This window comes from Copidosoma floridanum, unplaced genomic scaffold (genome assembly GCF_036245765.1).
Source record: "Copidosoma floridanum isolate Cflo_tuat_1 unplaced genomic scaffold, Cflo_Japanese_pri ptg000024l, whole genome shotgun sequence".
NCBI lineage: Eukaryota > Metazoa > Arthropoda > Insecta > Hymenoptera > Encyrtidae > Copidosoma > Copidosoma floridanum.
This window is the reverse complement of record NW_028321901.1, coordinates 5,967,689-5,982,229: the sequence shown is the minus strand read 5'-3', so window position 1 is coordinate 5,982,229 and position 14,541 is coordinate 5,967,689. Positions and strand designations below refer to the sequence as shown.

General features: G+C 30.2%; 1 protein-coding gene across 3 annotated transcripts in view; it reads right to left on the bottom strand.

Annotated features, from left to right (window-relative positions):
• LOC106645178 (jumeau) overlaps window positions 1–14,541 on the bottom strand; it is a 188,531-nt gene that overhangs the window by 42,802 nt on the left and 131,188 nt on the right. For all 3 annotated transcript variants that reach the window (XM_089595066.1, XM_089595067.1, XM_089595065.1), the window contains one exon: window positions 11,169–11,389. In XM_089595066.1, the coding sequence (XP_089451192.1) occupies window positions 11,169–11,389 (221 nt within the window). The remainder of the gene's footprint in view (window positions 1–11,168; window positions 11,390–14,541) is intronic.

The window sequence follows — 14,541 nt, the reverse complement described above, 5'->3', positions numbered from 1 at the left end:
TATAGAATTTTTTCAACATGAAAGATAATATTTATAACTGGTTGTGACAATATTATTGTTTATTGGAAATACAGAATCGCTGATTTAAAATTATTTTTCTGATATATTGAATGCCATTCAGAGGAAGTATCCAAACGCTATAGAATAAAAATAATGATTAAGTTAACTTTACATGTATGTTTGTATTGTAAGAAAATTTTTTTTTAATTTTAAACATTAAAAAATCAATATATTTCGATTATTACATTGCACACAAAAAAGTTATCAAGAGGTTCTGGAATAAAGGCAATATTATTGCGAGACGATCAGTATCAACAAAAACAAGTAGCTCGACAGCTTGTAATGAATAGTGATTAGAAAAAGAATATTTAAGATTTATGAATGTTTATTGTTCGCACTACAATACTAAGCACTTTACAGATAAAGAACTTTATAATTTGGGATTATCCATTAGCGATGGTAGAAGTAATGGATCTGTCACCTTAAAACGCTCAGTCGACTTTTTTCAGGACTTACTGCAATTTTTAAAAGGAGAAATTGATAATTCTTGTGATCCTAATAGTGAGTTTCTAATCTTGACATCGCAAAACGTATTCTTTTGAAAATAAATAATGTATTTTTGTAATACTGACTTCTTAACTCATAGATAAATTTTTATCATTTATCAATAAAAAACTGAACATTATCGGATGATTAGGACTCCTATTCCAGATTATAAACTTACCTATGTTAAATTCTACTATTCGTAAGAATAATTCCTTGCAAAAACCTAGAAAAAAATAAAATAAAATTTGGGCTCTCAGCGTCTATTAGATGGCAATAGGCAACAGCTTAAGTTATCGTTGTTTTTATAAAACAAAGTGGAGGGATGTAACAATACAATTCTTAAAAAGTTAATTAGGTTATAGCTATCTTCAGTACAACAGATGACAGAAAAATTCAAGATTTTTATGTTAATACTCTGCAGAAAAAAAACACTAAACTGCACTGAGTTATTGTAATGACATAACATTACATGTATAAGATTCAGCTTAACTTTATTTATCTATACATCATGCACTTCAAATTGTTTTTGTTGACAAAAATTATTTAAATAAATAAATTTAAGTAGACGTTATAAAAAAAAATTAAATATCATGCTTGCTTACAGTAATCTGTTTCATCACAGTCTAAAAAAATAAGAAAAGAATTGAAATGAGACTTAAAATAATATTTCCAAGTAACAAATAAGTTTAGTAAAGTCAAGAAATTAAATTGGTCTTTACCTATATGACGACGTATTTACTGAAATTCGTTAGGATGCAATTTTTCTTTGAAGACACTTTTTAATTTATGTATAGTGACCATGTTTTTAAATAGAGACATTTTTCTCACTTTTTCTTCAACAGTTGTTGAATAATAAATATTGATTATTATTAAAAATGAGTTATTATTAAATACCGCCAGAAATTTATATTAATCGATTTAATCTGTTAAACACTCTTATGGGTTGTATAATAATAGATTCAAAATGGAGGTACTTATACTTTGTATACTACTGCATATTATTTAGTAAAAAATATTATTATTGGCATATAACTCATTAAGACACATCCATTTTATTTTAAAATATATATTTTTTCATAGTAATTGTCTTTTGACCCATATAAGATTAGCTACAGTTATTGTTACTCAAAATCCCTACTCAATATTTTGAAAGTCGCAATAGACACAGTTAATAAAGTTACAAGAATTGTTATTGAATATTTCATGATTTATTACACTCATATAACTAGAATGAATAATAAAAAACCGCTGCCAAATTATAAAATGGCACTCAGCTGACTCATGATCGTTTCCTAAAATTTTTTTTTCATGGTAAGCCAACTTCATAAGGTAAATTTAGGTAATTCGGGACACTTTTCAATAGCAAAATTTTCATCTCCACTTTTTTTAATGTCCCTTATTTTTTAGAATTTTTTAAAAAGATTTTCCCTGTAGTCAAACGGTATTTTAAGTAAAAAAAAAAAAATGTAGTGCTTTTTTAAATGTTAAAAATTATGTTATTATAAATTTTTTTGTAATTAAGCCTTTGCGGGACATATGTACGCCAGATTTCAGCTTATTCTGGACACCTATTAAGTTAAGTCAGGACACAAGTAAAATCTTTGTTCTAAGAGAGTGTATTTTATATTTTGATCAGTTTTAAAATTATTAAGTAGTTTAACAAATCGACTTTTCTCAAGAAATATAAAAACCAACGAAAAGTCATTTTGTGCAAGATTTTAATCTTAATTTTATTCAGTTAAACGTCCAATAAGTGACAAAATATCAAAAAAAATTAGTTAGGCAAAACTTCTTGTTTTATTTCAAGTTTTGATTGTAAAACTTCCATTTTGTGAATAACCAAGGTTCGTCTTATTTTATCAACTTGTTTTTCGTAATTATGTATATCTGTTTTCAACTTTTGTCTGTTTTCTTCATTTTCTTCCAATTTTATTGCGTTCTTACTTTCTTTTATTTTTTTAAAAATGTCTTTTTTTTGTTTGATTAGAGACTTTTTTTTTCTTGTAAACTTTTATTTAAAATTGATTCTTTTTCTTTTATATTTCTAGCTTTTGCTCTTTCTCGTTTATTCTGTAATACTTTTTGTTCCTTTAATTTCTTTTCCGTTTCTTTCTTTTCTAACCGTTCAACCAACTCATCTACAGTACAAGCTGGGGCTACGTCTAATTTTCTCTTTTTGGGAATGAACTTTGGAACTGGAAGAGACGATTTTATTTCTGTTGACACACTTGTATTGGGTGAATCTAAAACATTTAAATAATTATAGCTTTTATCCGACCATTTGAGTTGTTCTGTATAAAACCAAACAACACTTTTTACCATTCTGAATATCGTCCTGGCTGCTAATATTACTGTTGTTTGGTAAGGCTTGGTTTTTAAATGTGGCATCACTCTCGATAGGTGTGCTTTTTGCTGGTGAATCAATATTTTTACTTGATTGACGATCAAAAGTGTGATTGTTAGTGTTTGTTTCGGAATTATGACTGTTTAATACATCAACAGGTACTGTGAATAATTATACATTAAATATTTATGTACTTACTTGCTTTCGTATAATTAGGAAGTTATAATTTTACAAACCACAAGGATCATCAGTCGTGAGAGCATGTATTTTTGACATCGACGAAGAAGGCGATACAACTGGTGTACCTTGAGAAGTATTAAATTGTATAGCACTAGTTAACAGTTTTTCAACGGTAGGATGCTTGATTTAAGAGTCTGAAAGTGGTTGATGGGATGTTAATTCTGTTGTGGCTGTTTACATGTTGCATACACCTTCAATTGACTAATTACACTTGAATTTTACGTGAAAACTGTTCCCCTTGATCTAATAATACACTTAACTGTTTAATTAAAGTGAAAAAAGTTAATTAACTAGTACTTTTTTACTGTATTGACTAAAAAATGAAAGTTGTGCCTCGCGAAGATATGATGTGTCCAATAATACCTTAAGGAGTAAAAAACGTTAAGGTAAGTCGGGACACACCGTCCAGAATTGGCTCATCAGTATCTTACTTGTGAGATAATGTGGGATGCGCAATTTTAAATTATCAAAGTTGTTTTCATGACACTATTTATGAATAAATTATTTCAGGAAACACTACACTAATCGTTGGAACATTTTCCACCTACTTTCTATCTTATAAATCTTTTTTTTAACATATATGAGTACGGTGACACGGTCATCTCCCCGGCACGGAAGAAAACTTGGTTGTTTACGGCTGCCGTCAGAACACCTGACAACATTTTTTTTTCGTATTACTCTTTAATGAGTAAAATATGGAATAAGTTTAGTGATTTTCTTGAAAATGGCTATTGTTCGGATGTATGAGAAAGAGAGAGAGAGAGAGAGATGTAAGAGTAGAGAGTAAATTTGTAATTTGAGTAGTAAGTATGCTCTCTCCGTGTGAGTCTGTGTGTTGTTAGGTATCAACTAGACAAGGATAGCTCGCTTTTCCTTGTGCGTGGGAGAAAATTTCTTGAGGTAGTCGATGGTGCGAAGCGTATTCGAGTTCAGTTTTTCTGTTCTGTTCTGGCGACTGGGAAGCCACGGAGTCGACTCTTCTTCAAACTTGGAGATTCGAGAAAGCGACAAAACTACAACTTATCAATTGCCGTGGACTTCATCAGCAACGAGCAGCCTTTTGGAGGCACCAACAAATACATCGTTTTTTCTTCGTCAAATCGAGGCCTTCGTCTCACCTCAACATCTGCGAGCGAGATTAGTAACACAGCGCAGGTATTTTGTAAATTTACTAAGAAGAGATAGGAGGTGAGTGTTTTGCGAGCGGCCAGACAACTATATTATTCGAGACCTTTCGAAAGGTAAAACAAATAAAGTCAATTTCGTTTCATGAGTTAAGAAAATTGTTCTTGCAGTTTATTTCGTTTTCCTTTCCTTTACTATCAACCATGGCAAAATTTGTGGCAGTTGCTCCACGTATGATAGTCAATAATTCGATTGACTTAAAGTGTCAACAGCTATTTTAAATACCGTTTTGAAGTTTTTTCACGGCTTGGTATGTAAAAACAAGATTAACTTGGAATTTGAAGTATAAATTGAGCTTGAAATTGATCATCATTGACTCGAACAAGCCCGTGGTAAGGTATTTTGGTTATTTTTGAGATATTGTCGTATTAAATTGATTTTCGTTTACGTACACGTTTTTCATCGAAGCTTCGATATAAAGGGTTTCTGCCACGTTTTTGTCCTCTTCTTGGAGTGACATGTCTTTTTATCATCCAGCAGTAATCTGCTAACATATTTATTTTCCACTTTCCTTAAAATCTGCGTTTAAATTCTTTTAAGTCTTGGCAAAACCTTTCACCTTGCTCTTCACTAAAGTCACCGTTATTTTCAGGAAATTTATCAATATGTGAATCAAGAAAATGAAGTTTGAAACTCATTAGGCAGCCTAATCTCTGGAAGTTACGTACCATTGTTTTCACAATATTTATGTAATTCACGTCTTTGGTGTTACTCAAAAATTTTGTCGACACCTCTTTAAAGCTTGACCATGCCGCTTTCTCAACATCATTTATAGTTGTGTCAAAGTTTTCATCTCTAAATAAAGTACGAATTTCAGGACCGTCAAAAATTCCTTCCTTAAATTTAGCATCTGATTTCTGATGAAATACTTTTCCTACGTATTTGAAACATTGGCCATCTTTATCTAATGCCTTCACTAATTGTTTCATCAAACTAAGTTTTATATGGAGAGGAGGTATCAAAATTTTGGACGGATCCACGAAAGGTTCTTTAAGAATATTCTGTTTTCCAGGTTCAAATGATTCTCTTGGTGGCCACATTTTTTTTCTATAGTGATATGTTCTATCTCTACTATCGAACATACACAAATAACAAGGGTAATTTATAAATCCAGATTGTTATCCAAGTATCATAGATAGAATTTTCAAATCCCCACATATTTTCCAGTTGTGGTCCTCGTGTTTTATTTTCGTCAAGAGCAATTCAAGATTACAATATTCCTCTTTCAGTACGGTTGAATGTGCTAACGGTATAGGAGCATACTTGTTTGTAATGTGAAGAAGAACAGCTTTAAGGCTGCGCTTTGATGAACTAATGAATATTCGCCAATTTTCAGATTTGTAAACGTTTGGTTTAAATTTATCTATAAGTCCTTTTACATCAGTGCAGTATTCTAGATTTGAATCTTCCTTAAAATATTTACGGAAGTTTTCCTCTTGATTACGGTATGTGCTTACTTTTGTACCCTTTGTCAACATATTTCTTCTCTTTAATTCTGATGCTAGTAATTATGACTGTTCTTTAGATAAACCAATCTTTCTAATTAAATCATCGAGACTTTTTTGATAAAATTTTTTAACAGTTCGCTGTTTACCAACAGGAACATACTCTTCATCGCTGTATAAAGAAAGATTTTCTTCACTTGAGGAGGATTCTTATAAATCCTCCTCATCGGTTGCGTTATCATTGTTGCCAGATTGTTTTTTGTTAATTTAATTTAACAAATTAACAAATAGGCTTTTGTTCTATATTTCTTGACTTTTTCTAAGCTTCTTGTAAATATATTGTTTAAGTATAATTCATTACGATCTAATTTTATTAAACAAAATAGTCAATCGCTTTTATCTTTTTGCCGTTATCATTGTTGCCAGATTCTTTTTTGTTTATTTAATTTGTCGAGTCGTCATCTGCATTTAAAGCGTCCAAACCTACTGTCAAACTATCTCGTGACTCTTACCTCTCGTAGGCTTCCAGAAATACTTTTTGTGTAATCTCAAAGCTCCGAACACTAGGATAAACTATAGTTTTCTTTCTAAATTTAACTGTTACATTCTATTTTTGTTAAACAAAAATAGCAATCGTTTTCATCTCCTGCTTCTTTCCAGTTTGTAGGTGTCTTAAAGTTTAATCTAGCTTTGTCCTGATTTGAACTTACTCGATTCTTTATCGTGTAACATGAACCACAGACATCATAGGGGACCCACGTTTTATCTTGCTGTGAAATGTCACCATCAAAGCATATCCTATATAAATGTTTTATGGACTCTGTAATTTTTTTTCTGCTTTTGATCTCGATACATACAGAACATACGTAACAGAAGTTATCTGGATTTCCTGCGCACCTACGACTTAATTGATTGCCAGACGTACCAGCAGAGTTTATTAAAGCTTGAAGATTGTAATGTGCCATAAATTAAATGTAAACCCCACACGCTAAGAATCCTGTTCCGATCGTAGGTAAGTCCGCCGTCCTAGGAGTGAAAACTCTCATACCTCTCCAGGCCTAAATATATGAGTTTTCTGACTTTGACGAGGACAATGTCAACTCGTCGTCAGACACACTACGGCATCATCCTCGCATCCCAGCGCTCCCCTGCAAGTTAGCGCGCCTTCGCTGGTTTCGTTACTACGAATAGTTGGACCAAACGAATCATTCTACACATCCCATTTTCAGAGCAGTTGTCATCGTGGCCAACATAATCCGTAGCAGCAGGTTTTTATAAGTACAACAAAAGAGTACTAATACTTGCTTGAGACAAAATGCCTCAAATGCAAGTGACAATTGTGATTAGTTTTTGCACACCCAAATTTGAGCATGGGTCGTGCTCATAATAATGAGGTATCATATTTAGCAATAATAAGAAAATAAAATAGAAACCCTTTATATCGAAGCTTCGATGAAAAACGTGTACGTAAACGAAAATCAATTTAATACGACAATATCTCAAAAATAACCAAAATACCTTACCACGGGCTTGTTCGAGTCACTGATGATTAATTTCAAGTTAATCTTGTTTTTACATACCAAGTCCTGAAAAAACTTCAAAACGGTATTTAAAATAGCAATTTTCAAGAAAATCACTCAATTTATTCCATATTTTACTCATTAACGTCTTCTAGGAGTGATTTTTAAAAAATCTGACATCAAATTCGTGATTAGCGACCACAAAATTTTCCAGTATGGTATTTTTAATATATATAAACTTATTCAAAAGCGTAAAACTGAATTTTAATGTCATTTCAACCAAATTTGAAGCAAATTATAACTTTTTGCGGTTTTTTAGTCGTTTCGACGCCGGATAGTGGATTCATGAAAAAACAAACCATAACATAATTTTCGATGTATTTTTTCCTGTAGAAATTAATTCTTAAGTCAAAATGATTTTATTTTCACTCTCTTTACTTTTAAATTTCGAAGAACCCTTAAAAAATCTTAAAAAATGAGGTTTTTTTCTCATAAACCCCAAAATATTTTGCGGACGGCTCATTTTTTATTGCAGATTCAGATTTAGCGTCCAAAAATACGTCAGAAAAAGTATGTCTGGTCAAAAGTACTCACATTTTTTTTTGTGGGCCTGTGTAATTTATGAATGCACGCGTAATGAATACAGTACAACTTTACACATAAATATGTTTACTTGGTCAATGATAACTTCTGAATCATACGTATTTTCATAAAGAATTAATTACATTACTAATATTAATCCAATAATCTTGTTATCATCCATCATAACAGATAACAGGAACTGTTGATAGTGAAATCCCTGGTTTAAGTTCATGAATGTTCAGGTAATAAATGTCTTTTTTCACTATAATTACAGTGGAAGGATTCATTACGTTCAAGTTAATTGGAAAGTATGAATTTTTTACTCCAATAATACTCAAACTTATTGATATCTTAAATTAGTTTACATTTTACCGGCATTTCAAGTATTTAATAGTGACTGGCAAAAGTTATGTCATAGAGTCGTAGTCAAATTTTAGAATAAAAGGACATTTGCAAATTAGAAGCCAGGTAACACTTTTAAGCCATTAAATTTATTAGTAGTTCAATTCAACTATCATCACTTACGAAAATGGAAATAAGATTGAGTTGGGTTTACATAAATATATGAACGAGGGCTCAGTCAAAGGATTCTCGGATTTAGCCTGCTTTTTTGACACTTGTAACATATAAATTTATTCTTGCACTGCAATTTGCCTGATACTAAAGCTTATGCAGGTGATTCTAATAAATTTTGAGTCAACTTTGAAATATAAATTTTTAAAATATCAAGTCCTCTTTAAAACTATCATAGATCATTAAATTTTTCTAAATAGTCATAAGTTTAACTTTACTTAGTAGGATGAAATGAGTACTTATTCTAGTAATCTATAAACTTAGGAGTATGTAAGAGAATCGACGAGAAATGAAAAGATTTTTTAGGGGGATCGCACAGTGGGCAGAAAACAACTGTTTTTGTCAAAAAATCTGACCTAGTCGAAAGTACTGCCATAAAATTTTAAATATTTCTGTTAAAGTATTTGTTGTCCCTGGGCTAGATAAATACGAATCAGTAAATATCTTACAAAAAATTTGCGACTAGGTCAGATTTAATTTATTTTTTATATACCACGTAATTTATTTTTTTTTTAGGTTATGTTGAATTTATTAAAAAAACAGCAGTGATACACTGTAGGTGAAAATCTCCTTTTTAAATTAAAAAAAAAATCAACTAAATCGGTTTCAAATTGTCGTGTCAGACGATTTTTTGACAAAAATAGTCGTTTTCTGCCTATTGTGGATCGTTAGAGTATTGTGAGCGGTTGTATAATTGGCAAATAATTTAGAAATAGAAAATATCGGTTAGAAATAAATTTTCAGTTATGAATGTTACGCACACAAAAATAAGGTTTTACAAAAACACCTTGTAGAAAAATATTAAATGACTGTAAATAAGATGTATAACTAATTAGAGAATTAAGTGTTTGAAACTAATATCTCGAATGTTCATGTTTTTCTCGGTGGTTAGTGAAAGAGGATATTATTATTTCAACAAACATTCACATTGAAAAGGGAGGATGTGAAATTATTTTATTTATTAACCAAAACCATCGGTACATTCAAAAGATATTACACGCAACATCTACGTGAGTAACAAGTATGCATCTCGGTCAGCTGTAACTTGATCTCTACTTTCTTTAAAATTTTTAATAACATGAAAATGTAACAATTAACATACTTAAATCCAACTGTTATTTAAAAAAAAAGTCATTATAAAAGATTTATAAACGACTTATATGACATCTGTTAGCATAATTACTTCCGCTGCGCGAGACTGCTCATACATAAGTTTGTGCAACGGTACAAAGAATTACGTGAACTACACTGTCAGTTTTATTAGAATACAAATTAACTTTATTCAAACTCAGCCTTGCCGTCTTAATACAATAATCTTACCGTCGTAATTAACTGTTGTGTGTACAGGCTAGTAGCTCGTATTCAACTGTGGTTGAACGAAACTGTGGTTATATTCTCTCGCATGTAGAAAAAAGACAGATTTTTCAGATTCATTTTTATGTAGTCTCTCATGTTCTTTTAGTCTGGTCGTAAGTTTTCGTGAACTTTGGCCTATACACACTTTTTAACATTTTTGACATTTAATTGAGTGTACGACGTGTGTTTTCTGTCCTGTGTCTAAGGTATCTTTTCCCAATCTTATAGTTGAAGATAATTTGCTATTAGGTATAGAAATTATCTTAATTCGCTCACGTAAAATTATGTAGGGATTTTCGTTGAAGGATCTTGGGTGAGCATATTCAAATATACAAACTGTTGAAGTGTGTATATATTATTTTGTTTTTGCTACGTTTCGTCCGAGTTTCTCGGACCTCATCAGGCAACTAAAAATTAACACATATGCACATATAGAATCATAAAACAAAAAAAGGGGGGTCTCATTCACTCAAGCAAGAAATACCATTGTACTGTAAAATACAACCATTATAATCGTAAAAATTTAAATGAGAAATAAAAAAATTATTCCAAAGTAAGGTTTCAAACTCATAACCTTCTGTACACTGGTATCTAGGAGGCTGCGAATAAATTTTAATTCATTTTCTTTTCCTTTGTGGCGCGTATTTCTAATAAAGTAACACGTTCCTCACTTGTTTATGATCTACAGCCAGTTTTAATTATCAGTAAAAATCTAGCTTCCTATAATCTTTAGATTATTTAAAGTTATCAGCGATCACTTAGAGACGATGTAATAAACAATCTAATAATATCATAATTATTTATCTGCCGAAAATGAGACTACCTAAGTTGTATAACGTAGAAAATGTTTTAAAAAGTGTGGCACAATGACCTAGTCTATTCAAAGGCTCAGTAGATATTGTATTATTTGTGAAATTTTTAGAAAAAAATGTTTATGAGTAAACGGTGTCTAGAAAATTGTGTCTGTTGAGAAACAGTAGTCTAACTAAGATCATGATCATTTAGTAAATACCAATTTAAATGAAAAATTAGTTTACAAATTTACCTAGAAGATTTTTTTTATCATAAATAAATTATGAATTACATTTTATAAATAATGTATTTATAAAAATGAAGCTATCACGAGGACTGTGAAAGGTGCTCAACAAGGACATCAAAAATTATTGGCAATCGAAATTTTGTTGAGAGTGAATTGTATGCCTCATGCAGCATAAAAAAAATTTTGAGCTGAAAAAATTAAAGTCTGCAAAACATTTCCAAGATAAATGTTATCATAACTGTGAATTACTTTTTTACATGAAAGTGAAATGACGTAAATCTAAGGCATTTTACAATGTTAACATTTTTATTCTATTAGTTTAGGGGATTGTTTTTTACCTGTTACTTTGAAGTTCTGTCCAAAGGTTCATTCTGTCATCATTTTGATTTTCTTCTAGATTTTCAATTTCTCCAACCCCAAACATATCAAACTCTGAAAGATTAAGTTCTAAATCGAATGACAACAGCGTATCAGAATCAAGATTAATGATGCTATAATCCATTTTAAACAAGGACTCTAAATTCATTCCTCTAGTGCAATGATTCTCCGTATACAGCATCTAAATAGCAAAGATAAAGAAATATTATTTATTAAAAAAAACTGTAAAATTTTTCATTTTAATAGTTCATTAATTTTTGCTCAACTTATCATTTTTTATAATTACTAGACACACGAAGCATGTAGCCTTTTGCACAGTAAATTAAGTGTCAGCAGAATAAACGTTAGTTGTTTAGTACAAAAATAATCTTCCATTTTCTACATGTACATACTGTATTCTCTAGATTAAATACTTCAATAAATAAATAGACGCTAACAAAATATGGTGTACATTCCCAATCGGAAAAATCATTGGAATCAATTATAATTAGTATTGTAATAATGTTTCTGGTGAAAGTATTTAATTACAATTCAACACAAAAAGAGCCTATTAACAAATTATAAATTAGAAAATAGTAAAATGTTTAAAACATTATTTTAAAATCATAAAATTTTGCTACGTCATTATTAGTACTGATGCGCTTTCTCAAACACATTTGTAACTTAACTATTGCCTTATCTTTGTTATCTTTTTATTCTAAATCCGATAGCTCATTCTGCACAGCCAAACTTATTGCTATTTGTTGAAAGTATTAAAGCAGTACAGATTATAGCGTATATAAAAATGACTGTTCCAAGACCAAATTAAAAGACACTTAGAACAAAGAAGCATTTTTACGAGAAGAAATGTTGAAGTATCAAAACCATTTAATTCTTGGTTTCAATACATTTAGATTATATTCAAAAAAGATTTACCTGTGTCGAATTCAAAAGCATTAAGTTTTAAGTATCACAATGTATAAATTTCAAACATAAAGTTTCTTTAGAAAAGGTCTAAAAAATTTTTGTAAATACAGTGATTGCTACCGTTCAATATTAAAATGTCTTTATCTTCGTAAATTGTTTCTGTTGAACAATATCGCAATATTTTCAACAACGCTAGTATTTATACTCGCAGTCCAAAGCCCAGATGAAGTGTGAAGGAAAAATTGTTATGACTTATCAGCTTAATGATCAGGACGGAGCTCGACCATAAGATAAATCACCCTGAACACAACTCGACAATGTAAGTCAAGACGCAACTCAACCGAAGCCACGATAGTCTTGAGATTGCAATCCAGGACTTTCACGTCAAAAATATGGCTACTGTTAGACGAAATTTTCAGTGTATTTAGCGTCCATTTGGCTAGAAACACCTAACTTTTCTCTTGAACGAATAGTTTTAATGAGAGCTTGAACGGTCCACGGTGCACCGAAAGCACTCTTAAGGTTAGCTCTTAAGTTGAGTACATAATATTTGTCTAATACTGTGCAATAAACATATTTATTTGTTTTTATAAAAGTATTTTTAACACAAAAATTTATTTATTTATTTTTCCATACCACCCGGGAGGCTAATAGATGGGCTTTCTACTTACTAATGATTTCTGACTTGTAAGATTTGGAAAGTGTATAATTAAAATTCAAATCAATGTTACAAACAATTAGAACAACTACTAGTAGATATTGGATCAATTATTATGTACTATTATGTATATTGTTATTATGTATGAAGTACGTGTCTAGTTGCCTCCTGGGCGGTGTGAAAAATTCAATAAAAATAAGAAATTAAGGCTTAAGGTCACATTATATAGACAAATTATAAAAAAGATTCCACGCAAACAATGTAAATGCATTGAAACAGTCGAAAAATCGTGGGAGGGGGGAAGAAAAATTGTGTAGAGGGAAGGTGAGGGGACTTAGAGGGAAGAATATATGTACACACGTAAAAACTGACTTCTGCAGATTCTACATGCTTTTCCAATGTATACTTGTAGAATTAAAAGCTTATGCAAACCGACAGCATAAGTCAGTAAAAGTCTACAGAAATAAGCTTTTAATTTGCAGAGTGTCAGTATAAGTCAGAATACTTATGTATATACAGACATTTATATGTGTACACTAGTGGGGCTTTGTTCTCTGTGCTCTGCGCGTGCAGACCCGCTACTCTAACATGAACGAAAAGTCATTCCGTTTAATATATAAAATAGAAACAAATGTAAAATTAGAATTTGAGATTTTTAAAATGATGACTTTAAATAAATAATATTGAGAAAATAAAAGTAAGTTGTTTTTTAATTTCAAAAATTAGTAGAAATGATAAAATTTATTACTTTCTTATACAATAAAATTTTATTGCTGTTTTTGTCAATAGAAGAATTGAATAAAAATTTCGTACTAAAATAATTAATTTATTTACAAAATATATATTTCCTTATTACATACATCTCTTGAATTGGTATTAAACATTTCTTAGGCTTTTTTTAGATACATTAAAGCTCTATTATAAATAATCATATCATCTTTTCGTAAATGTTTTTTATCATTTAAATTTTAAAAACAAGATTTTTGAATTGTTTTGATCTAACAGAAGTCTAAAAGTTCTATAACTTGTCACACTTTTAAAGAGCAATACTGATGCTATGCCAGTCCAAGCCCTTGACTATTTTTTTTACTCTGAGACGTAAACTAACAATTTAGTGTATAATATAAATAAAGTTTTCACAAATCTCCTGAACTATCGATAAGAAAAATTTCATCATTTTTTTCCCAAATTGTACGAAACATTATCTTTGATCATTATCAAAATTTACATCCAAAAAGTTAAATATTTCTATACTGAAAGATATTTTTTTATCGATAAGATTTGGTGCATCTTTAATTCGTTTTGGTACAGGTAAATAAAAATATTTACAAGATTTATCTTCTAATTCTAAAATTTAGTTAGTACATAAAAGAGCGCGGTTATCTTTATTATCAACGAAGTCTTCTGCAGTATTTTTTCTGTACTTCATATTTCATAACCTTGAACATTTTCTGAAATTACCAACCATGCAAAAAAATTGTCTTAATTTATTAGGACACCTTGAAAAGTTGCTTTTTCGAAAACATAATCGTTTTGAAAATCACGATCGAATAAACCCAACAGTATCTTAAAAGTCAAGTACTAAATTTTGTTATATGGTCCAATGTCTTCAAAGGATGTTGCACCATTTATACTATTTCAAATAAGTTTTAAGAAAAGCCTTCATGATCCTTCAGAGGTATTTTTTTTAATCTACCGATTGTAATATTTTTCATACCATTTTCTCTTCTTCCCAAAACTTCAAGTTTTTAATTTAAAATGCAATATTT